The sequence below is a fragment of the Haliaeetus albicilla genome, chromosome 5, assembly GCF_947461875.1.
Source record: "Haliaeetus albicilla chromosome 5, bHalAlb1.1, whole genome shotgun sequence".
In the NCBI taxonomy this organism is placed as follows: domain Eukaryota; kingdom Metazoa; phylum Chordata; class Aves; order Accipitriformes; family Accipitridae; genus Haliaeetus; species Haliaeetus albicilla.
This window is the reverse complement of record NC_091487.1, coordinates 28,168,249-28,192,966: the sequence shown is the minus strand read 5'-3', so window position 1 is coordinate 28,192,966 and position 24,718 is coordinate 28,168,249. Positions and strand designations below refer to the sequence as shown.

The 24,718-nt window shown below is 46.5% G+C and overlaps 2 protein-coding genes across 9 annotated transcripts in view; one reads left to right on the top strand and one right to left on the bottom strand.

Annotated features, from left to right (window-relative positions):
* The first annotated feature begins 1,703 nt into the window (after positions 1-1,703).
* PAX9 (paired box 9) lies at positions 1,704-22,790 on the top strand. Of its 4 annotated transcripts, none has more exons than XM_069783942.1 (5): positions 1,704-2,110; positions 3,008-3,634; positions 5,947-6,089; positions 11,233-11,385; positions 20,867-22,790. In XM_069783942.1, exons 1-5 carry the CDS (start codon positions 2,107-2,109, stop codon positions 21,119-21,121), a joined length of 1,182 nt encoding a protein of 393 aa, XP_069640043.1. In that variant the 5' UTR covers positions 1,704-2,106; the 3' UTR covers positions 21,122-22,790. The 4 variants fall into 4 exon arrangements, with proteins under 4 accessions (XP_069640043.1, XP_069640044.1, XP_069640045.1 ...); XM_069783943.1 differs by having other exon boundaries at positions 1,706-2,110; positions 5,950-6,089; positions 20,867-22,786; XM_069783944.1 differs by lacking the exon at positions 11,233-11,385 and having other exon boundaries at positions 1,709-2,110; positions 20,867-22,781.
* SLC25A21 (solute carrier family 25 member 21) overlaps positions 13,695-24,718 on the bottom strand; it is a 276,605-nt gene continuing 265,581 nt past the window's right edge. For all 5 annotated transcript variants that reach the window (XM_069783947.1, XM_069783946.1, XM_069783949.1 and 2 more), the window contains 3 exons: positions 17,015-17,096; positions 15,197-15,273; positions 13,695-14,828 (listed from right to left, as the gene is read on the bottom strand). In XM_069783947.1, coding sequence (XP_069640048.1) covers positions 15,228-15,273; positions 17,015-17,096 — 128 coding nt within the window. In that variant the 3' untranslated portion in view covers positions 13,695-14,828; positions 15,197-15,227. The remainder of the gene's footprint in view (positions 14,829-15,196; positions 15,274-17,014; positions 17,097-24,718) is intronic.

The following is a 24,718-nucleotide window of genomic DNA, read 5'->3' as shown; positions in this document are numbered from 1 at the left end:
GTCCCACTAGTTCAATGCCCCAGCCTTAAAAATACCCAAAGCAGGTCGGCTCACAACACCGAAAAGGATTCTGGCTTCACCAAATGCCGGCAGTATTGGCTGCGCAGCGTGCCGTAGCTTTCTGACGGTGGCATTTGCGCGGGGAGGTGGGGATCCCCTTTACCAGCAGTAATTTTGTCTAGGTTGAGGAAACACCACAATTTACAAGTGTGATATTCTGAATTTGCAACTCACGTTGCTGAAATAAGCACAAAACTGCCGCAGAAAATTTGTTGTTGTTGGTTTTGGGGTGGGGGTATCTTGTCGTTTGGGGGTTTTTTGTTGTTTTGTTTTGATGGGGGTTTTTTTGGTCTTTTTTTAATCCCTGTGGAGGAAGCAGAAGTATCCGCCGATATTGCCATCAAATAGAGATACCTCCAAAAGAACGACAACTGCCTTCTTTCCACCACATAAACGTCTGCAACATGCCATTAATTTCTGGGCGATTCCTGCAACACCCTACTTACTCCTACCTATGCACGTTCGTAGCGATATGTGCAGGCTCTGAAGTCTAGCTCAATTAATTTGATTTTTTCTAAAAATATGTTACAAACATTTCAATTAAAATAACATTTATACAGCGTTCATACACACCAGTGACACCAATTTCGTATTTACTTGCTGATATTGCGTGCACTCCGGCCACCACATTATTTCTATTCACGTTTTATTTAATTTATAGAGCCTGTACCTTCGAGACTCTATTAAAAAAACCCAAACAAACCCAACCCAAACCCAACCAAAACAAGCAAAAAAGAATCTCAGGGGAAAAAAAAAAGGAAAACATGATAAATCCTTGGTTGGAGCTGGGAAGCCCATGATGTCTGTGTGGAACATGACGTACGTGGGATGAATGCAAGAGGCACACACACGAGCTCACAGATCCGTACACCTAATGCCAAACCAAACACTTCTTCCACATACACAAACACGCCGTGACCCACACGTACTTTAATTCCTACCAGCTTTGTCTGTTTTTCTTTTAACTGTTAATATGTAGCAGTGTCTTTGATAAAGCTGAAATCAGCTGCGAGGCGTTGACATTTTACAGTTAGGCGCCGTGCCACATTTAGCGTGGGGATTAAAACAAAGCCGGGGCCGGTCTTTGGCGGCCGGGGAACCCCGGCACCCCGGTGCCCGGGCGCCGCAAGCCCCGTCCCGCCTCCGCCCAGGGCAAGAGAACCTGCAGCCGATTTCCCGACCGCTTTGCGCTTTCCACCAAAAAAATGACTCGAGCCCCACCGCTCGCAGCCTTCTCGTGCACCACCCGTGAAAAATTCGTTAGCGAGAAAGTCCTTTATTACAACAAGGGGACCGTAAACGCGGGAGAACTTCTCTGCCGCACTCGCCAGGTCCAACCGCGCCTGTGTCAAGACATCGCTCTGCTTCTGTCAAGGAAAGGGGGAACGTCTCCGCCAGCCCCGACGCCCCCTCCCCGGCCGCCTGCTCTGGGAGAAGGGCCGGGAAGGGGGGCCCGGCCCGGCGCTGCGCTGCGCCGCGCCGCGCCCTGCCCTGCCCTGCCCTGCCCGCCGGCGGCGGCTGTGCCCCCGGCCGGGCGATGCCCTAGCGCGGTACCGGTGCCGGTGCCGGTGCCGGCCCCGCCCCAGCGCGACCCGCGCTTCCCGCGCAACTTACCGCCGGGCAGGTGGGAAATAACTGGCCATGTCTATTGTGGCGGCGACCCAGGTGCCGAGCACGCCTGCGAGGGAGAGCGGAAGGGCCGCCGGCGCCGCGCTGTCCGTCATCTCCCCTGGCCATTGGGAGGGCGGCTGGGCGGCGGGGCCGCCCCCGGGGGCGGGCCCGGGGGAGCGATGGGCTGCGGCGCCCTGCCCAGCCCGGCCCTGCCCACGTTGCCCTGAGGTTGAAATGCAGAAGTCAAGGCTCTGTCGTCGGGAAGCAGATTTCCTCGTAGCCTTTTTTCCCTCGCGCCCCTGCTGCCTCCCCGGCGGAGACCGGAGAGCCTCGGGGGCTGGTGCGGCCGGGAGCGCGGGAGGCTGGGAGCCCGTCTCCGGGCGCGGGTCTCCGCTCGGGATTTAGGGCAGCCCCAGCGGTGTCCTGCTCGGAGGAATGGGTAAGTGGCCGGGAGCGGCGGGAGGGCTCGAGGGCTGTCAAGAGCGGGGGAGCGCCCGTGCGCCGGCATGTGCCGCCGCCGCAGCGGCTCCCTTATTGACTTTGCTCGTGTTCCTACAAGTCGTAAGAACACGCCGAGGGCCAGGAGCAGGGAAGAGAGAAAGCCAGCGGCTGCTCGGCTTATTAGGAACGCTATCAGGCGAGCGGGAGGCAGGATGGCAGCCGAGTGGATGGCTGGAGCCCGCGGCACGCTGGATATTATTCCTGACACCCATCTTAGCAGTTAACATTTTAGCACGTTTGGTTTACAGCCTGGTGTAATTGTGCTGTTAAGCGAGAGGCGCTAACAGCACCAGAAACGGTCTTTAAAAAGTTAGTTGCGACTCAGAAGCACCGCGTTGCCCTTGCCTCTCCCAAGATGTAAAAGAATTTCCTCAACTACTTTTCCTTCCTCCCCCTCCCCCACGTCTTCGAAAATGCTTTTCTTCTCTTTTTCTTTTCTTTTCTTCGTGGTCTTTTTTCCTGTGGCAATAAAGCTGACTGGTCTGTTGGGGCGATCTCGTTTTTCATCCCGGGAATGTGCTTTTTTGGAATATGTTTGATGCCCAGTCCGGAGAGCTCCGACATTTGTTGCCGCGGATTTTCTTTCTTTCTTCCCTCTCTTCTTTTTTTTTTTCCCCTCGTTTTGTTTGGGGTTTTTTTTTCCTCTTCCCTATTTGTCTCTCCCCCCCGCCCCCCTTTCAATTTCGGGGACATCCCGCTATTATAAAGAAGCGTGCGTGGAGTGACCTGGGGGTCCCCGAGCTGTGACATCTGCCTTGTGATGAGGAGCAGTTCGGACGCCCCCTTCTGAGCCATTCGCCGTGTCCGACGGGTGTGTTTGTGCGTTTGCTTGCAGAACCTGCCTTCGGGGAAGTGAACCAGCTCGGGGGGGTGTTTGTCAACGGGAGACCCCTGCCCAATGCCATCAGGCTGCGGATTGTGGAACTGGCGCAACTGGGCATCAGACCGTGTGACATCAGCCGGCAGCTCCGCGTTTCCCACGGCTGTGTCAGCAAAATCCTGGCTCGCTACAACGAGACCGGCTCCATCCTACCGGGGGCTATCGGAGGCAGCAAGCCTCGGGTCACCACCCCCACGGTGGTAAAACATATCCGGACCTACAAACAAAGGGATCCGGGCATCTTCGCCTGGGAGATCCGGGATCGCCTGCTGGCCGACGGCGTGTGTGACAAGTACAACGTGCCGTCGGTCAGCTCCATCAGCCGCATCCTCCGGAACAAAATCGGGAACCTGTCTCAGCAGAGCCACTACGAGTCCTACAAGCAGCACCAGCCGCCCCCACAGCCTGCTCTGCCCTACAACCACATCTACTCCTACCCCAGCCCCATCGCTGCTGCAGGAGCCAAGGTGCCCACCCCTCCCGGGGTGCCCGCGATCCCCAGCACCATGGCCATGCCCAGGACGTGGCCGTCCTCCCACTCGGTGACGGACATCCTGGGGATCCGCTCCATCACAGACCAAGGTGAGGAGGGGGGACCCGGGGCCGCAGCGGCAGCCGGGCAGGGCCGGAGCGTTTCGGTCCCCTGCTCCCGGGCTCCTTCCTCTCCGAGGGTCGGAAGGAGGTTTCGTGCTTTGCCTCGGCAAGCCTCTCGCGTTTTTCCCCAGCCCGAGCTGGGCGCTGAGCTTACCGCAGGATGTGCCTCGGGACGCGGGCGGATCGGAGGTGCCGGGGTGGGCTGCGGGCGGACCAGCAAGCGGTCCACGCGGGCCGTCACCGCTGCCGCGGTGGCCCGAGGAGTGGCGACCTTGGCCGCAGGGAACGGCCCGGGGTGCGGCGGCCCCCGGGCACGCTCAGCCCCGGCCCCGCCGCCGTCCCGCTCCCGGCCGCGGCTCGCTGCCGCCCTCCGGTCGCAGGCGCCGCCTTGGCGTTACCGAGAAGCCCGTTCTCTCTAGTTCTCGCAATCAGGCCAAATTTGCTCCGGCAGGAAGTTCAAATGTCACCTAATTGCTTTCGTTCTGATGCGGTGTTTTCCTCCGAAGCGGTGGTCCAGGCAAAGCAAACCCCCACGATTTTATTCTTTTACCCCTTCCACCTTCTTTCTGGTTCTCCGCCTGGAAACTGCGTCGCGACTCCCAGCCGCTCGCTACGCTTTGCCGCAAAGAAAGGGACATTTTTTCCATTTCGGTCTCTGCCAGTGAACTAACAGTGAAAGTGCTTAAAACAACAGTCTAAAATATCCTTCGCCTACAGCGATCTCTGTGTCCCACTCTTCCCTCCCAATTAGCGAGGGGGTGTGTGTGTGGGGGTGTGTGTGTGTGTGTGTGCGATTTCTGTTTTCATTGCGTTTTTAACGGCAACAATCCGGTTCCAGCAGCACTTCAAATGCGAACTGATCCTTTAGGCGTTGCAGAATCATTTTCTTTTTCTTTTCTCGAAAAGGTGGTATTTTTTTTAAGCAATACACACACACACACACACACGTATGTTTTATTTCCATTCATACGTACAAAAATACCTAAGTTTTGTCCTTCTTCGCCCTCTGCTTCACGCTGTAAACTTTATCCTCAGACCACACTGGCACAAACAAATGTGTTTCTGAGTCGACTTTAACAAATACACGCCTGGCAATCTCTGCTCTGTGCTGGGGAGAGGTACTGTTGGCAATGAACATTAAAAAGAATGAGAACATTACAATCACATGAGAAATGGAGGGTTTGGGTTTGTTTTTTTTTTTTCGAGTTCCTCTTTTTATTAACACCACATTGGCAGGCAGGCAGGCCTCTGACGGTACTGCCGGGTGCCTCCGTATCTGCCCCGTCTCCCTCAGACCTCGGAGCTGCACACATCTTTCTGCAGCGTAAAATCTCCCCTCTTCCCCTTCCCAGCAGAGAGCCGGGACTGCTGAGCGGCCGATGCCGCAGATGGGGGCTGCTCGCCCTTGATTTATAGTATAAACTGACCTTGCTGACACGGAAAGGAAGCCCCTATTCATGGGAAAGTGTGAGATCAGCAGAAAAGGGCGCTCACCGAGAGAGCTCAATTTCTTAAGACAACTTCAGATTTGTGCCTTTCCCCAGCCTCGGCGAGGGCCCGAGCGAGGTGGTGGTGCGGGGAAGCCCGCTCCGACGGCGGCTCCGGCGGGCCCGCAGCCCCGCAGGCTCCGATGCGGCGGGGCTCGGGGGAGCCGCCCCCCCGGCCCGGGCTCCCCGGCGGGGCCCGGGGAATGTGCTCGCCTGCAAAACACCCCGCTATTCTCGTGCCGCGGCTGATGCGCGTGTAAATAACAGGACTTTTACCCCCCCCTCCCTTTTTCCCCCCTTTTTTTTTTAATTTCTTTTTGTGTTTTGGTTGTTTTGTTTTCTTGCTTTTTTTCGTCCCAAACTTGCTTGGAGCCTGCTTCATCTGCAGCCGTGTCAGGGTTGCTTCTAACGGGGGGTATCGTTTGCCCTCGGGCTCGCACACACACACACACACACACACGAGGCCGTTGCCACAAATGCCCCCTAGGAGATCCCGGGGGACAAGTGCCGCGGGGCAGCTCCGTCCCGCCGGTGCAGGGACGCGGGGACGAGCGACTCGGCCAGCTCCGGGCTCGGCTAGCGATCGCTGCCATCAGCCGCACGGAGCGAGCCGGCTCCCTTCTCCCCCCGGCTCCCCCTCTCCTGGGGCTCCCAGGAGGCTCGGCGAGGTGTAGCGGGCGAGCGACGGGCTTCCCCTTAGCTCTGCCCCGCAGAGCGAGTGCCGTGGGCAGGGGGAGCCGTCTCCGGCCCGGAGCAAAGCGCTCCGCATCCCGGCCCCCGCCTCTAACCCCCCCTTCCCGCCGTGTTTCCCAGCAGTGAGCGACACCTCGCCTTACCCCAGCCCCAAGGTGGAGGAATGGAGCAGCCTGGGCCGAAACAGCTTCCCCCCCGCGGCCCAGCACGCCGTGAACGGGCTGGAGAAGAGCTCCCTGGAGCAGGAGGCCAAGTACAGCCAGGTAAAGAGAGAGGGGGGGGAGGGCGGGGACGCACAGGGCCCCTGAGCCCGGCCGCGGGCTTGCGGCCCTCGCCCGGGGCTGCCGCTCTCGCCCTGGAGCCGGTGCCGGCCTTCCCTCGGTTCTGGTTTGCAAACGGAGTCCGCCGAGACGGGCGACGTCGGGAAAGAGCCTGGCTCCCTCCTCCGCTCCTCTCTCCGCTCCCTCCCTCGGCACAGCCGCCGCAGCCCCCCCCGGCAGCCCCCAGCCCGCCTTTCTCCCGGCCGTCCCGGGCTCCCGGCGCTGCCCCCGCCGCCGCGGCACAGCCCGCCCAGCAGACGCTCGAGCATCGCCGCGCACCAGCCCCCGCCGGCCGCCCGGCGACCGGAGCCCGCCGCGCCGCCCGCCGGGGCTCGGCCCCGAGCCCCCGCCTCGGCCGGGCCGGGCCGGGCCGGGCCGGGCCGCCCCGGGGCGTGTGAGCGGGCACGTCCCGCCGCCGCCGCCGCCCTCAAAGCCGCGTTGTACCCTGTCCGCAGCGTGCTCTGTAGGCAGGGGAATAATTTGAAAATGAGGTGTAATTGCTTCCTACATTAAGCATTTTTAAACGCTTAAGTAGACGGCGAATTTCCTACGTTTTAATTACAGCACAATATAACTGTTACTTAATAAATCTCTGTCTAAATCTCTGTACTTGCTAATCAAATCCCATGCCAGGAGAAAAGCTATAAAAGGCTCAACTGTTACTCGTTGGGAAAGCGCAGGTTTTGAAAACTGTTTTCCGGGCGATGGAAACATTTCTAAACCTATCTATCAGAGGTTTCTCAGATACACTGACTTCCCGGCCATTCATTTGTTACGCTTATAATGGAGTCGAGGAAAAACTGCGGTCTCCCTTTAGCGTGTTCCCATTCAAAGACAGAGGTTTTGGACGTATTTTTCGAGTTCTGTGTCTGGTTTTGGATTCCATGTCGAGGAGACTTTTGTAGCTCGTAGTTGGTGCTGAGAGTAGCTGAATCGGACCCTTTCAGATTCAAGACGTGGAGCGCAAACTGCGGGAACGCTTGCAAAGAGGTGAATGAGGCAGAGTGGGAAGTACTGTAGGCCCCAAAAGTGAACACCCGCTTTATTACATATATTGCCTTACATACAATATGCCGCCCTTAATGCTGTCCTATTTGTTTTGTATTACATTTTGCTATTATGCCATTATTATTCTGTTCATTTCGCATCACAAATAACGTGCACTGTAGCATAGCCATGACTGCATGGTTAAAGATGGAGTTAGATTTAGAGTTAATATTCATCCTTCCACAGTTTTCTTTAAAAATGAAACAAAGTGTTAGCAGTTTTACTAAAAATGATGGAAATGGCTTGTCATTATTCTGTTAAGAACAGCTGTACTGCGGCTGTGTTGTCTTAGGTTCCAGGCTGGGCTTTCTGCACAAGATTCTGCTGAACTATTCACAGGATCTGGCTCGTAGGCTATAAACCATTGCCTCTGTTGGAATCTCATTTACCTCAACAGACGTGCTGAGGAACAATGTTATGTAAATCGGGTTATTTTCAGTGCTGGTGTTGGAAACTATTTTTTATCTTTTTTTACTCTTTCAGTATTTATGCTTTCATCTTCATAATATATCACTGTTCTACTGTCAATACCAGTCTTACTTTAAAGTTTTGTTCAACCTGAAACGTCACCTGATAAATGTAATTTAATCATACTTGCTATTTAAAAATGGAGCAAATTGCTATTAATAAAATGGAATTCATTTATCAAAATACATTGTCCAGAGAGTTTAAAAGGGCAGAAAAGCTAAAGAGTATTTATCCAAAAGGTCATTTTCAGAACGCTGTTCACTAAAAAAAGACACAGAGGAGATTCTACCCCTAACCCCACCTCCCCCTCCCTTAATAATATGGGTAAATAGAATTTCACTTTGGAGAGTTCTAAAGTATAGACCAGTCTATTCTTGTAGTGTTCAGACTTGCTTAGCAGCGAATTCATTCACATGTACATTAGTTGCTTGGTCTGTCACAAGTTTACTACCTTGCTAATTTAGAATGTATTCCAAAAATTTAATGTCAAATAAGGATGTGAAAATGTGATTTTTTGCAGTATTTGCAACATTATTTTGCCAAAACATTTGTTCCAGCCAGGTGCAAAGTGAAGTTTATGAACTGAATTCTTGCTGCACGTAGCACTGACTTACTAGCTGTCTGTTCGCTGAAGCGCAGCGAGTCTGGGGTGACAGTCTGTGACAGCAAAGTCTCACCAAAAGCCTCTGACGTCCTTGGATCTTTTCGTAGTCTCTCGCAACGTGTACTGCTTTGGGTGTAAACAGATGAGCAGGGCACAGGAGAGAACATTGGTTCATTTGTGCAAATCTAGCAAAGGCGTTATCTGGAACGGTGGAAAAATAGGAAAGCCACAGTCGTAATTTATATGTTAGAAGGACTACAGTGAAATAGGCTCTGTCTTTGGATTTCACGGTAAATGCTATTTTCCTCATCTCCTTTGGGCAAAGCTCATTACAAAAGCTGGGTCTTAAGAAGGCAGACAGCAGATTTCCCCCAGAGAAGAGAAGTGACTGTTCTGTAATATTTCAGTTTTACGTCTGTATTACCGAAGTCAGAGGCGCCTACAAGAGGAGTAGAGCAGCAGGGAATCAAGTGTGCGTGCTTTACTTAGGCTTTCCAATTACACAACAGGAGCAGAGGGAATGTGCTCTGAAGCACATTAACAAAGGATTTTGTGTGAGTGATAGGGAATTCTGCTGTTTCCACCAAATATCAGCTATATATTTTAAGCACCAGCAATGCATTTTAAGCATCAGCAGCATTCAAGGTTCACCTGTCTACAGCTTGCAAATAGCTCCATAGCTACTAGTCGAGTGAAGGGCTTGTTCCCCAGCCTTAGTCATGGAAGATATTATTTTACTTCTCAAGAAATCCCCTGGAAACTCCCTCTGCATTAAGGGAAGAATTGAGCCCAAAGAACAAGGTCTTTCTGTACTTATAAAATGTATTTATTTGAGCCCACCTTTTATATGATATACATTTTTTTAACACCTGGGATCCTGGAGGCTTTTTTCAGGCGAAACACTTATTGACCTCCCAGACTTGTCAGCTGGCAGCCGAGGCCGATCTCTTCGATGGGTTCGAATGGCTGCATTTCACCCCTTGCTCCACACATCAGTGGGAATTCGGCCTAGGAAAGGATTCCACAAAAGAGGCAGGAAGACTTCACATTTTTGCCTCAGCAATATACAGTCACACTCGTTTAACACGAAACTGAACCTCTGGATGTAGAACATTTTTCACTTTAAGTATTATGAATTTCCTGGTGTCTCTGGGGCCTTTGTTTGCAATGTTGTTCAGTATTTGGGTTTGCGGAGTTGAAAGCTCTGCTTGGCAGACTGTGATTCTGTACCAAACGTTCCCCAGAAAATCACAGAGATGGCTTGTTAAGTTTCTGTTCATTTTTAATTACCTGATGTCCCAAGTTGTCATTTATACATAAGCAATTGCATTATATTTTCCCGGTGCATTGTATTCACAAATTTGTCATACAGCTTTGCAAACAGAGCGACTGTGAATCAGAGAAACTGAAAAGAAAAATAGATTTTTCTGAGAGCTTGACAGCTTTGGGTCATACACATTGCATACAGAGCTCAGTTATATTGCGTATTTATATGGAGAGGCACATTCGATGTAGTGTTGGGGGGTGGCTTCTACAGATAATGCTATTATTAATACAAAGGATGAATATTCTGAGTATTTTGTGCATTATGCAGCTTATACTGACAGATGCATTAAGAAAAAAAAAAAGCTGAAATCACTGAAATACAAACCCATTTGTACCCTGCATTTGAAATGACAACATTTAATAAATATGTCTCTTATTTAAAATGCAGTTTTCAGACATCTGATGCTTGTGACTTTCTGGACTAACGTCACAGATGTGGAATCTGAAAAAACTGTGGTCTCTTTTTACATATGTATGAAAATGCAGAAGATCTGATGTACATCTGTATGATTTGTTGAGAGACAAATAACTTTGGAAATATTTTTTTTTCAGAATTATTTGCTGTGTGCATTGCAGGAAGCAGATGTACACATTGCCAAAGGGAGCTGATGAGACTCATTAAGGGAAAAAGCTTGTAACTGCGGGTGTCTAAGAGCAAGTGCTTATTGCAAGCTTGCTCCTGGAAAGGGTACACTATTCAGAGGACTGATCCCAAACCTACCACAGTTGCTGCAAACCCTCCTCCTAATTCAGAGGGACTCGTGAACATGGTTTGAGTGAAGTCTTCCTCTGACATATTGGGCAGACCCCAAAGTAGCAACTGCTTCACCTCTGTCTCAGCTGAACTTCATCAGCTGTTAGTGGCTTGAGTTTTTTGCTTTGCTGGGATAGCACTCCCTGTCCTTTGGTTGCATTCTGATTACGGGTCATGAGCTCCATGTGCTGTAAGCACATAAAGGGAAGGCTCCATTTTAGGGCAAGTGATTACAAATAATTGTGGGTGCAATTCTGGACGATTATTTGCACAGAAAAAGTAGGCAATGTAAATATTTAGTTCCTGATCTTTGATTGTAGATGAACAATGAACAATGAACGCGGTGGCCAAAGCATCTGTAATTGTTTTTATCTGCAGTGCTTAGAACCCACAACATACTGTAGCTTCTTTGGGAATAAGGTGAAAATGTAACCTTAAACGTTACGGCCAATTACACGACCCTCCTTCACAGGTTATTTATTGAAAACTTTAATTAGCAGATTACTTATTTGGCATCTTGTATTCTAACTCAGGATTTAGGCAGTTGGATTCCTGCTATGGGTCTGTGCAAAATCCATCAGTGATAAAGGTGCGGACCTCCCGCTCCTCACTCATACCCAGGGGGGCAAGGTGTTGAGGAGAGGTGCTTATTTGCTTTCTTGTGTAGTACCTAGCAGAATTGTTAGCAGAGTTCCTGTCTGGTGCAGGGGTTCAGACCTTGGCTTGGAGACTGGTTCTGTGTCACTCATGAGGATCTCCAGACCAGTGCCTGTTACTAAAATACTGTCACTAAGATGGCTTGCTCGAGGTCTAGGCATCCATGTCATTGCATGTTGTGGGTGAGGGGCATGAGCTGATCCCACTACATGCACCCGATTCCTTCCCAGGTGATCTGGATGGCACCCCATTCGAACCCCATTTGTGAGACCTGCCTCTTACTGGCCACCTGCTTCCACGGCCAAAACACAGTGCCCTGCCCACCAACCCACATGGCTTCAGGGCACTCCACCCGGATGAAACTAATAAAGAAAGTCAGAGAGGTGAGTGAATGGTATGATGATGCTCAAACTGCACTCTCAGCACCCTCTGCTCAAAGGGCCCCAACCCCCCAGGAGCTCCACCACGACAAACAATGACCAGGGACTGAAAAGCGAGAGTGGTGGGAGATACCTGTCCCCGCCAAGGAGCAGAGTGCCAGGGGCAGGGGGATTAGATAGGACTTGATCTGTTCCGTCTTCTGGTGCTTGCAGTAGAGTGGGAAGTAGAGAAAGACTGTATGGTGTGTTTGAATTTGTCTGTTGTGGCAATTTATCAGCTCTTAGGAATTGCCTACGTACCTAGTCATAATGACCGTGGGCATTCAGTAATCAATGGGCTGTGATTTCACCCTCATTAATTTACCAGCTTCCTAGTAATTGCCTCTGCAGCATCAGAGATTTGTTAGACAAGGGGACCGCTGTTTTGGCGCTCCCTGAAGAGGACAAAGTGGGGACTTTACCAGTTTGACCCCATATTTGCCTGGCTTCTAGCCATCAAGAATCCCTTTGATGTCGCTGTGTTTGTAAGTCTCCTTCTTCCAACCTCAGTTTAATTTAAATAACACCGTATTGAAATTACAATATATTGTTAAATATATTATATTAAGAAGGCATTTTTCATAGAACCTTTTACTAATACATTATAGTTTTAACCATCAGCACAGAAAGAACAAATATTAATTCCTGTTTTCTTGTTTAATGTCTGTGTGTGCCCTGCCTGACTCCGGATTTTGCCAAAATACCAAGGAGGAATTACTGTGCAAATCTGTTCTAAAACTATGGGAATCTGTTGTTGGTTCCTACTCAAGGGAGTTTGCTTATATGGCATGATTTTTTTCTGAGCTTTCCTTTTGTCCTCTTAAGCACAGTATATCTGTCTAAGGGAGACTCAAGTTGTATCTGTCATCAAAATCAAGCTTTGGGCTCACAGCAAATAGAATTTGTTTTCACTCCACTTTGAGGTAGTCTGCTTGTGAGGTTTGTTAAATAATAGAATATATCGCAAGATCCAGCACCTTCACTGGAAAGGCAGTGACTTCCATTTATATCATCCTTCCTAAACTGGAGTATGAATGGAAAGCAACCATTCAGTGAATGTACAGACCTTGCACAATAATCTACGTTTGAGAGACATCTTAGGTGGACATATTAGTGCGTGCTTGGTGTGCCATATGTGGTAGGTCTCACTTCACTGTGAAAACTGTCTAAAGCCATCCCTTTTCTGAAGCAGCATTGGAAACACTTGCTCCCCACTTTTCCTCAGAGTGCGCTTAGGTTTTACAACCACCTCTGTCCTCCTTGTCTCCATCGTGCCTTTTTCTCCTACCTCTCTTTTCCTCTGTTGTTTTTGTAGTGGATTCCTCAGTCTCTGAGAAAGAGGTTTTTTGTTTTTTTTTTTTGTTTCTGCTGTAGTTTGTTTTGGAAAAGACATAAAATGCCCCTGGCTCCTTTAGGAAAGGAGCAGTGATGGTGTGTAAATTCAAGTTACTATAACTATTTCCAAAACTGGGTTTTTATTTCCCTGAAGAGGCTGAGATTTAAAGTTTGATAAGAAAATATAATTAAGAGTGATCTTGATGCATGTCGCAACTATAGTTAAAACACTCGATATTATCTCAGTTCTGTGTTATTCAGTGCAGCTGGGGATGCCTACAAGTAAAGGAAACAACTTTAAGTTAATAAAAAAGCACATTAAACACGGGGAATGGGATCTGCTCATTATTAAGGGAATGAACAGTATTTTAGAAGGAAGCAGTGTGATTTTCTTATGCAGTACATTATAATGCATTGAATTTAGTAACAGGAGAAATAACTGTAAAGAAAATGGCATCTTTGTAAGAGGCACGGTATAGGATTGGGTAACTAATTACGTTTGGAATCTTAAAGCACTCAAGCATGCAAATAACTCTGTTTTAATTGTGACTTCAACTAGAATACCAGTATTGCTTCGTACAACTTAAGGTGAAAGAGAACTACTGTAATTCCCCATTCTTGAAAGGTCTCTTTGCATTTTTCAAAGGTCAGTCTTCTGGGAATCAACCCAGCTTAGCTGGGCAACAGACTGACTGTAAACCCCTTGCCCGTGTCTTGTTTTAAAAGCTCCTCAGATCCAATGTATTACTGCTGTCCAGTCTTTCTTGAAAATAAAGGCATATGTTTCAAAGTAATATCCTACCTACAAAATGTTTCCCCTTCTGTTCAACATTTTTTGGATGTCAAAATTACTTAATGACAACGTCCTCATTTTTCGGAGTCTGTTTCATTCTCTTCTGCTTGCAGTGAAATTAATAGAAAATCAAAGGGGGAGCATGTTCAGTAAAGTAAGTTCATTCACCTAAGAATACGGATATATAGCCTAATATGAAAAGATTTTTGCAAGAAATTTTTCCAATACTATAAAAAGACAGCAAACCCTGATTTGCAGGGTCATGTTGTTCACACACAGCTTAGCAATTTTATTACATTTTTCTTAAAAAGATTTTTAATAAAAAGTGTTATCATAAACTGGAGAAATTTACTTAGTGCTCACTTTTGTAATCATTCTTCTTTAGGTAACTCTGACTTACCTGCGTAGGCGTGTTAACTGTAGTGGGACACTGATCCGAATGAGTGTTTGTAGGATCATGTCATTTTTCCCATTGATGCTGTAGCACTGAATAGCTGCTTCAGAATTTAGCTCTAATTTAGTTAATTACAGTTTCTACCAAAATATTATTTAAGGTTATTAATTTTAAAACCTTAAAAGAAGCATAGGTACATTACTTACATCTTTAGGTAATGCCATTTTCCTAAATGAGATTTCCATTACAGGCCTGCTGCTGATGTTTTACTTGGAAAATTTGTTTACTCTTCCCTTGGGATCCCATATGTTGGTTTGATTTATAAATCATATTTAACCTCCAATTAAAAAGGAAGATTTACCATGTTTGCTTCCTTTATGTTTGCAGTTTGTGTTTGATTGCTCCTGGTCTTGTTGCCATAACCTTTTCTAATGATTATGTGCACGTCACTAAGAACATGAGATATCCTCTGGGTTTTTAAGGTAATTTGCTCTTCTGATTGAAGGACTAGATATTCAGCTCAGCTCCCTGCTGTGCTTTTCCCTTGCTGTGGAAAAAAATGACTTCTCCAGCAGCTACATTGTGACTGTGTTTTCAGGACATTCAGAAAAGACGCAGCATGTCCAGAAGTTGTTTTAAGATTTTCCTTTTGAAAAATGAGCAGCGAGAGGGTGTCTGTCTGAGGAGCTATGGTAGCATCACTGCAGCTAAAGCTACTGCCAGCACTCCACTTTGCTGGGGAGCTGCTGCTCTCAGTAAGACGGTTGTGATACCGCTGCAGATTTGTTTCATTTGCTCTCGGGGAAAGGCTTCAGGCTGGAGGATCAAGGCAACGCGCTGAGCTTGCTGATCCAAGGACAGGAAGGATTTGTTCCATCCAAGTCACTGTTAGAATTGAGAAATACAAGTGAAACAGCAACCTTATTCACCAGAGGTGTGTTCCCCAAGTCTTGACAGAGGCTGAACTTCTGCTGATTCCAGCAGGGGAGTTTGGGCTGAGTCACTGTCCAAGCTCATTAGGGCTGGTGAATTAGGTAACTCGAGCTTGAAGCCTGTGTTGTTTCTCCAGAAACACTTTTTTTTCCATAGACATTTAGAATACTTCTACAAAACATACACTCTTAGTCTATGCAGGAAATTATCTATTTAATAAAACACTGTAACAATTACATTACAATGGGGAAGTGATTCAAATCATTGGTAATAATAACTTTAAAATAAGAAGAATCATTTACATTCTTTTGGACACTTACTTTGGAGTTAGACTATAAAACTGAGGTGGCATCAAACCTGTGGCATCAAATCTGCTGGCGTTTGTATTCTTGTAAACCTGAAATGAGATCATTTGCATTATTGCTATTAATGCTAACTAACATAAATGCAGGTCTGTGGTTTTGAATGCTGTGACTCTGGATCATTTTCTGAAACATTTAGAAGCCACATGGGAAGGGGTCACAGGAGGTGATCTAATTTTGATATTGAGAGAACACATATCTAGCAAGCAAAAGGCAGAGAAGGAAAAGTAGAGAAGGGGATGAAACAAAACAATATCAATTAATCTGAAAGTGGAATCCAGCTTGTATGTTTCTCTGTTATTAACATAACCAAGGCAGAAAAAAACCAAGTCAGATAGTTTGACGTGGATTGATTGGGAAGTTTGTCCATACAGCTTGTGCCCTGTCTCTCCTTACCATGCAGGAGGGAGGAGGCTGAAGCTGTATGACACATTATACCAGCATAACCTTCATAACAGAAATCAAGGTGTGTGTGGTGGTGGTTACCTCTGGTTTGGAGAGGAACTGTTCTGACTTTTAGGAGTCCAGACAGCTGATGGAAATTACTTGTTCCAAAGACAATCCCACATAAGCTTGGTTCTGGACTTGCTTTCCATCCACCCCCCCGTCCCCCCCCGTCCCCCAAATCCCAAACAGACTGAAAACAACAGTGACAACAAAAGTCGTCTCTAGCTAGCATTGTACCTAAAGTGTCTAAAAATTGCCTCAGTTAAAACTACTGAACCAACCCCTTCACTGGTGAAAATGCATGAGTCCATTTGTATCAGCAGCATCATTTTATATGACCTAAAGCAAGACTTTATGTCCACCTTGGTTTTGAATTCTGGCCTGGATATTCCTTTCACTGACACTGGTGCATATCAGCAGTAACTTGGCAGAAAGGCACCAGACCCAACTTGTGATCCTGGCCCAACCACTGTTGTTTTGCAGGTATCTTTGCGAGAACGTGTTTAACTGAATTTGCGAATAGGTGGGAGGTCATGTGTTCTAGGCTTTGAACACAGCTCTAAAATTTGGAAATACTTATTCCATCAGTTTTCTCAAAACATTGATAGAAGCAGCAATTCAGAGCAAATGTTTCTCTCTGGTCTTTGTAGAAGCTGGACAGTAAGTGCTTTCAAACAGGAACCGTTATCACTTGCACAGCAGAGGTTCTTGTTCAGTTAGAATTACATGTTTGTTTGTTTGCTTTAAAAAATTAGATTTCCCTTAAAAAGCAATGGTTTAAATTAAGAAAAAAAATATTTATAAAACTTAAAAACCCAGTTCAAGAAGCTGTGCACTTAAAACAAGTTCTAAGGGTTTTAAAAATCCATAAACACCATGGGGTTCTCGCACTCCTAATTATGAATGTTTAGATTTTGGTGTTCATTTCCTCTGATTGAAATACTGCAGGATGAATTATTCATCCAGTATATACAGGGTCATGGAACTTAATCCCCTCCATTTATTTTAAGTGAATGTCATGTTTGTAAAAAGTGCCAGACTGACAGACAAGATTCAACCCTTCTGATAACCTACACTTTGTATCTAAAGCTGTTTAGAAGTAAAAACTCTTGCGGTTAAAATTATTGGGTCAAGTGCTTCACTGATGAAAGTCAGAGATGAAAATCAGGGGTTTTTTTTGAATAGCATAGTTTTAAATCACACAAGGTGAGTTTTTTTTCCATCCCCTCCGCTTTAAATTCGGGCCAGAGGAGGCATCTGGCTGCTTTGCAGGTACAGCTCAAACCTCCCCTGAAGCAGAACGGCTCTCCATGCTGGGCCAGTCCTTACCCATCCCAGTGCCGCCTGCTTGGCTGAAGGCACCTAGTGGCATCCACATCATCATGTCTTTGAGCGGTGAAGCTTTGTAGCTCTGGAACAAAAATAAGAATGATTCATTAATTCGGCAAGGCAGCGACAACAGCTGTCCAGCATTGGTGGTCTCTGACAGGTCGCAACCGGTGATCCCTACACAACTGCCTCCACCTCCTGCCCTCAGTAGTTAGGGCAAGATCTTTCTTGCATTCAAAATAGACACTGTAAAAACAACAGTTATCGGAGCTGTAATTCAAGTAAAGAGAGGGTGGGTAAAAGGGTTGTTCTGTTATAAATTAGGATAGGTATGCTTTTAAATTAAGCTTTTACAAAAACTAGTGAATCTTTAGGCAAGTCCCATCTGTTTTATCAATAACAACCCAAGTAGCACCTCCAGTGTAATTCAGTGACAAACTAGGGCTTCTCCAACAATTATAGTTCAGAGACTTTCATTTTACTTTGTGCCATAAGACCATACTAAGGAAAGCCACACAATGATAAACAGAAGTAGGGGAACATACATATGATATTGTATTAAATATTTATCAACAATGTCTGCATTAATGTGAGCTGTTCAGGAGCTCAGATTTGCCCCAAATCATGCAAAAAGTGATTAGTTTCTGGCTGCTGAGAAACCCCTGGCAGCCTGGTCTGTAGGAGCTGCGGGAGGCCAGGACATGGGCTCGAGCATCGGTGGCACAACAAAGAGGTGGCTTGTTGGCACATTGCCTGGCACAGATCTAGCCCGTGCCCGTTAGCACACGGCCAGACACTGCCCCAGCACAGGGTCGGGCAGGGCATGGCCCAGGGACCCTGCCTGACAGGCTGTGTGGAGGAGGACATGCTGTTTCTAGCAGAAGAGAGGTGAACTGTGCAGCTGGGAATTCCATGGCGCTGCTCATCCTCAGGGCCAAAGAATTGGCCCTGGTCTGTTTTATTTACATGTGCAGACACAGTCATCCCCTCCAAGGAATTTTTTGCCTGGACACAGCATTGGACATAGCAGGAAGTAATTTCTTGAGGAGCAAAAGTTGCCTTTCTCTACCCATGCACTTGTGGCCTGTGATGGTGGGGTGAGGAGAGGTGCTTGGCAAAGTGATTGCATCAAGCAGTATTTCACCTTGGCATAATGCAGCGCTATGCACAACTTTGAAGGATGCATTAACAGTCTTATTCTTCCTCAGATGAGAGGCTGTTAGAGCATCTGCCTTTTCTAAAGACCTCTGAGAGGAAGTGCCAGCAGTTGGAGAGCATCCTACAGCATGGCAGTCTGTACAGCATATGGAAAACATTTTTTCTGTGGTAAAGGAGGGCTCTGGCTCTTCCCAGAGCCACACGTGGTAGAGGGGAGCAGTGACAACACAGGACGCTGGAGGGACATGCGCCTCCTCTGCAACCTGGGAGGAAACCTTTCAAAAGCACAGCCAAGGGTTCATGGGACATGACCACTTATAGCGAGGAATCCTACTTAAAATGGGGCTTCCAGGCATAGCCTTGAGCCAGCTGCTTGGTACCAGCCTGCTTGGGAGTGGGCAAGCCTGGAGGAGCAGGGTGGCCTCACAGAGTCCAAAAAAACCTCTTCTGAGCTTCAGAGGCTGGAGGTTTCTGCTCAATGGCTATGAGACTCTTCAGGGACTTGCCCAGGTCTTTTCTCCTTCCAGCACCCCTTCAGGGTTTCTGTACTTCTCTGTGCAGCGTACCTTCGGGTTGTGGCTCTTGATGTCCCAGTGTTACAGCCTGGCTCAAATGGCTCTAGTGCCTCTGTGCAAAGCTTTTTGTTGCTGTTTGTTAGAAAAAAACAGAGGTGCTCGTTCTTGTTTCGCATTCTTCTGAAAGGCACTTTACATGTTGGAAGAGGCAGGGAGCTTGGAGAACAGCAGCTTTTTAGGGCCTGTCATGCTTTTTACTTTCTAGTAAATTCAGTGAAATAATTTTCCATGTGATTTAAGAAGTGTACTAATTTACAGTGCAATTATTTGAGGGTTTGTATTAATTAGTATTGTTGCAAACACTGATACTTAGAGCTGAGGCTAAAGTGTAATTCTGAGACACAGTAGGGGACGTGTAATTGGAGTTGAAGGTCAGGTCACATATTTGGATTTTCAAAAGAATAAGGCAAGTTCAGCTTCAACACAGTGTTTATGGATTTGGAATGACAATTATGTTGCTGCTGCAGCTGTATGTTTTGTACTAATTGATATACCTATTGGAGGCTTGTGACTGGGATCCCGTCAGTGTCTCCTGCTGGTTTAGATTGCTGTACACATTTATATTGACTCCAGCAGGATTACTGCTTGGTTTCCCAAGTGGCAATGAGAGGATAGTCCAGCCAGTGGCATTGTGTGTTAAATGGGTAGGCAACTCACGAGCCTGAAACCAGGCCAGTGCCATTTATGGAGGTAAATACTGGAAATTTAGGCAGGTGCAATCCAGGCAGGAATTGAACAAGTGAAATGTTAACATCATGTGAAGTTTTAGCAGAAGCAAAAGTCTGTTTCTTTTCTTAACTCTGCACTATCCAGGTTAGGTCCAGTTCTACCAGGTGATTAAAAATGGCAGATGCTGAATCGATACCTGTTCCTTCATATTCAGATAGGAAACATTTCTGGGAAAAAATACCACCCCAAATCCTAAAACATAAACACTACACAAATTGAAACTTAAGCAAGATTAATGATCTTGGTTTGTACCTGTTCTGCTGAAGAAGCATTTACAGGGTGTGAAATAAACCACCAAACACTTTTTATTTAAATAAGGAGTCATTCATTGTGAAATACTATCGGGGCAGACTGAAGGACTCTCCCTTCTCTATTTAAATAGAAACCTTCTCCCCAGTCTACAGAAGGACCTAGGAAAATAGCTCACAGGAAAGGACCCAGCCCGCAATTGTTTTGTGCACAGAAGCCTTATTGAAACCAGGAGAAGCTGTGAGCAAAGAACATTTGCAAGGTTATATCCCCAAGTACCTAGAAAACAGATTTTTAAAAGACATCATCAATAATAATAATACTACTATTACTATAGTTCTGACTCATGCTCTGAGCAAACAGTTACGAAAGAGTTCAAGATGTCCCCACCTCCCCCAGATGCTCGTTACCTCTCCGCTCCAGGGAACGTTGCTTCGGGATCCACGCCTGCACCTGCCCGCTGCAGCTCAGGGCTGAGCCCACCCTCCTTCGGGGCTGGGGTGGGTGAGGCGCTGGGATGGGACCATCTCTCCTGCCGCTGGTATGGCCGTGGCCACTGCACACCCAGCTTAAACGGCCACAGCACTACCTGCCAGAGCCTGGCCACAGTGGCCAACACCCCATGCGAAAATGGGGAAGGCTGGGTAAATATTACAGCCCACCTACTCCAACCCGTAGGACTCATTGCCAAGAGGATGAAGGTGCTCAGTGAGAGAGATGGGACAAACTCACCACAAATACCGCCCGCAGTAGCTCTCAAATGTAAGGATTAGATGCAACCACGTGCTTAAGGAGTCCATGAACATCACCCCGGGGGAAGGCAGGCAGGCATACGGGGGGACTTGGCGGTTCCTGCCCTGCTCTCAGTGTGTGTTCCCTAAACATCTGCTGCTGCTCCCTGTCTGGGACAGGCTGCTGGGAGAGGTGTGCAGGGCTGATGTGAGGTAGCTGGTCTTACAAGCAAAGCACAAGGAGGCCACTGTGCCCCTGAAATCCAGGGAAGTGGTTATGGGTGGCTCTCTGGGTGTCCCCACTGGCCCTGGCCCTCGTACAAAGCCCCAGCAGCACCCAAGGGCAGCTTCTTTTACAGCAGATCCGCTGTGTCTTACTCTCTTAGAAACGTTTTTCCCTTTCCTTTCAGGCACCCAACGGCCTCCCAGCCGTCAGCAGTTTCGTGTCAGCACCAGCCATGCCTCCCTACGCCACACCAGCCCAAGTGTCACCTTACATGACGTACAGCGCTGCCCCGTCCGGCTACATGGCGAGCCACGGCTGGCAGCACGCTGGAGGCACCCCGCTGTCCCCTCACGGCTGCGACATCCCCGCCTCGCTGGCGTTCAAGGGCATGCAGACGGCCAGGGAGGGCAGCCACTCCGTCACGGCCTCTGCTCTCTGATGCAGGAGCCGGCCCAGGCCCACCACGAGCCCGCTGGCTGGTCGCCCCCTGAGCCTGGCTCAAGGCTGCTCTCTTTGTGCCAGCGATAACCTGGCATTTCTCCTTGTGACTTGTCTCCTGCCAGGCTTTTGGGATTGAAAGAGCTGAAGACAACATCAGAAACTGAGGGAAGTGTGGTGCTGCGCTCTTTAAGTAAAGACCTTGTGTCCCTCAAAGGGCTCGTGGAGCCTTGTCCCACTCTCTCCTGGTCAAACCACATGTATTTATTCTTAATCATCACAGACTTTCTAAATGTGCAATTGTTATTAAGATTTGTGTAAAAATCAATAAAGAAAAATCACCACAGAAAATTCTGCTATGCCTCGAATCAGCAAAGGCGGTTAAATGGGAGGCGTTTGCCGATTGCCTAGAGAACAACCCTTTCATCGACGAGGTTATACAATCCACCACTATTGAGAGATCACTTTTTGGTTGTTTTGCTGGGTTTTGGTAAGCAAATACAGAACCAAGGCAATAGACGGCTCTCAGATTCTTCTGGCATGTTGCCATTGCCAGGCAGTAGTAATACCTTTGTGTTTTTAGCCATTTGTAAATATAGGCTTTTGACAGCATTTGTTTTCACCTTCCAGTACATTTATTTCTACTTTTTTTTTTTTTTTTTGAAGTTAAAAAGGTGACTTTCTAGCTATTTTATGTGTCTTTGCATGGTGGGGTGATAGCTTCAGGTGATGACGTTTAGGTAAGGTTTTTTTTCATCATGTTTTTGTGCCTACAGTGGAGGCTTCAACATCTCATGAAATACAGTTATCTCTTTAGCAGAAGATTCAAAGGCAGAAATCCAGCCAAGTAACTCTCCCCAGCTATACCCAGCCTCCCAGATTCATGAAACACCACATTCTTGTTAAGGGTACAAACAGAAATGGGTGGAAAATATCTGAACAAAACTGAAAACTGTAGCGGAAAATGCTGTTAGTGTGCAACCTGTGCAGAGATGCTTACAAAGCCTTGTCAGTCAACAACCCACTGAGAAACAGAATTGTACCGTCATTGTCGGCTCACTTGTGTCCGGCAGTTTCGGCCCCAAGATGATGTAATTTTTTTAAGAGGAAGTTGTCTTTAATTTCTGCTTTAATGAATGTAAAATATGGCTCTTGGTAAAGTTTACATTGTTGTTCTGAAGCATTTTTTTCCCTTATAGGTATACTGGTGGTGGTGCTACAAACACAGATATTATTTAATATTAACAAATTCCCTTTCTACATTTCTGTATCCAGTGGCAAGTACTCTGTGCCAGTTATTTTTGCTTTAAACTTTAATCCCAAGAGAGCTAACGTTCTGATCTTTGAAAATTTACCTGTTTTCCTTGGGCAACAATAAAGTTCTGACTGTTATTCCAGAATGCTTTCCACATGCTGTAGGTATGTTCAGAATATGAACGTGGAAAAAAAAAAATTAAGCCTGGTGTGACATTTCATATACTTCATAGAATATTAATATATTGTGTATTTTTATAAATGTTGTGCAATAACTTAAGTTACACTAGAGAGAGTTAAAGCAGAGGAGAAAAATTCATTCTTCAAATATTGCTCTATCTGCATACCATATTAAACATTCATTCAGTGGGAAGGTAAAATACAGTCGCCTCTTAAAATACAGTCTTCTCTTTGTCGATATCCAGCTCTCATCACTGAGACAGCTGTGGGTAAATTTTCGTAATAATCTAAGTAACCAGTACATATATTGTGCACAATATATCCACTGAAATACAGATGGACTCAACTGGCTGCTGCCACCTTTGCTTTTTGCATTAAAAAATAGTTAACGGAACTGTATTTCTATAAAGAACACAGGTATTGTATTATGGCCCTAAGGAAAGAAAGATCTGATCTCGGATGTGATCCCGTATTCTTCAGCCTCAAAGGCATTCAGCAGCTGCTTAGCTTTAACGAGATGCTGAAACCCTTGTTATTCAGTAGAACACTTTTTAAAGAATGTTTCTTTGAAACCACTAAAGGTAGCGTGCACACAAGTGCATTTCCACTCTGCCATGCTGTTAGTGACGTGATGGATGTTACTCTGCCTTTATGCAGTTGTAGCTGAAGTAAGGTGAGCCTTAACACCATGAAAAAGAAGTTGGTTTAATTCTAGACAAGCTCTACCCTAAAAATAAAATGGAGAAAAAGAACAAGAAGAAAAAGATCATGAGTCAATAAATGACTAAGTTGGCAACAGGATTTTAGCTTTCAGCCTAGTTGTTTTACTGGATTACAGAGTCATTGAGTAAGTCTACCTATTGTTACCCATACAGCATAAAGAAGGTACATCAAAGGAAAAAAAAAAAAAGCCAAACCCCAGAAGAAGAGAAACCTTCTGTAGCACAACTTTTTGAGCTCCAAGGATTCACAAGCCTGTAACAAAGTGCACCTATGTTAAAAGTTTTCAAAATTTTCCCAAGCCGCAAGAGGTCATTTCTGGAATAAAAGTAATCTTTTCTGGCATTCCCATGAGGCATTAGTGTGTTTTGGGAGATACTTACAGAGACAGATCTTTAGCTTGTATCAGTTGTTTGCATTATCTTGTCTTCAGCTAAATTGGGATAATTTATAAAGCAAGGACAAGACATGATGTTAATTATTCCTCACATGGGACTACACCATCATGAACCATTTTTGTTTTGTGTTTGTTTAGGTACAGCTCTTCGCGCATCTGCCTGCTGTATAGAATACCTTACCCCCAAGTGGAAAGTCAGTGGGGCTCTGCGCAGAAAGTGTTGCTCAGAGTGAGCAAAGGTACCTGACCTTGGCTCTTGGTGAACTGCCTGTGATGGATTTCTTTGGTGTGAAATTTCATAACAATTTTTTTTTTAAAATGTAAACCTATGATGCAGAATACTCCTTTGCCCAAGGAATTTTTTCCCTGCTTATGCTCATGGGTAAACTGAAAAAGACAACATTAGCTTATTAGCCACACAACTTTAAGCAACTTTACAATAAACAAAGGAGGAAACGGGATTTGTTTGTTTTTTTTTTTTTTTTTAAATAATAAACAACTGTCAACTGCTGCTGTCAGGTACAGGGGTATAAATCTGGAGTGAACCCACTGAGGTGAATGGATTAATTTGGGAAATATGCAGTATATGTGAGTGTAGAATTTACGTTTTTCATCTGAAAAGCCTACCCTCCATTCCCAGAGTGTCAAATGTTTTCAAAGAAATCAGTGAAGCCTAACACTCCCTTCTATGACAGCCCCACTATGTTTGCATGGTCCCAGTACAGAAGGCCTCCAGTGTAGAACTGCATCAGACCCCATATTACACCAGGAGTGATGGGGGATTGGGCTGGCACATTCATGGGTTTGTTTTCTAAAATAATGCTGTGTTTTCTGCTTTCTAGTGGTTTTCTTCTTATCAAAGATCAGGCTGAGCTATTAACCGGAAAAATCGTGTTGGAAAGGATGTAAAACCGAAGGCTATATATGTATATACAGTACGTTTAAAGCTTTTTATTTTTATATTTTCAATGCTCTAAATTAATAAAAGTCTAATTATAAAGCATTTTGTTTTTAATTCTCAAAACTATCTTAGTAGTGTCTTCTCTT

What these genes read in the sequence shown, in the direction of transcription:
- PAX9 (XM_069783942.1), top strand. An exon ending in CCGCTCCATCACAGACCAAG is followed by an intron (nt 3,635 to 5,946) that starts GTGAGGAGGGGG and finishes CGTGTTTCCCAG; the next exon opens with CAGTGAGCGACACCTCGCCT. An exon ending in AGGAGGCCAAGTACAGCCAG is followed by an intron (nt 6,090 to 11,232) that starts GTAAAGAGAGAG and finishes ATTCCTTCCCAG; the next exon opens with GTGATCTGGATGGCACCCCA.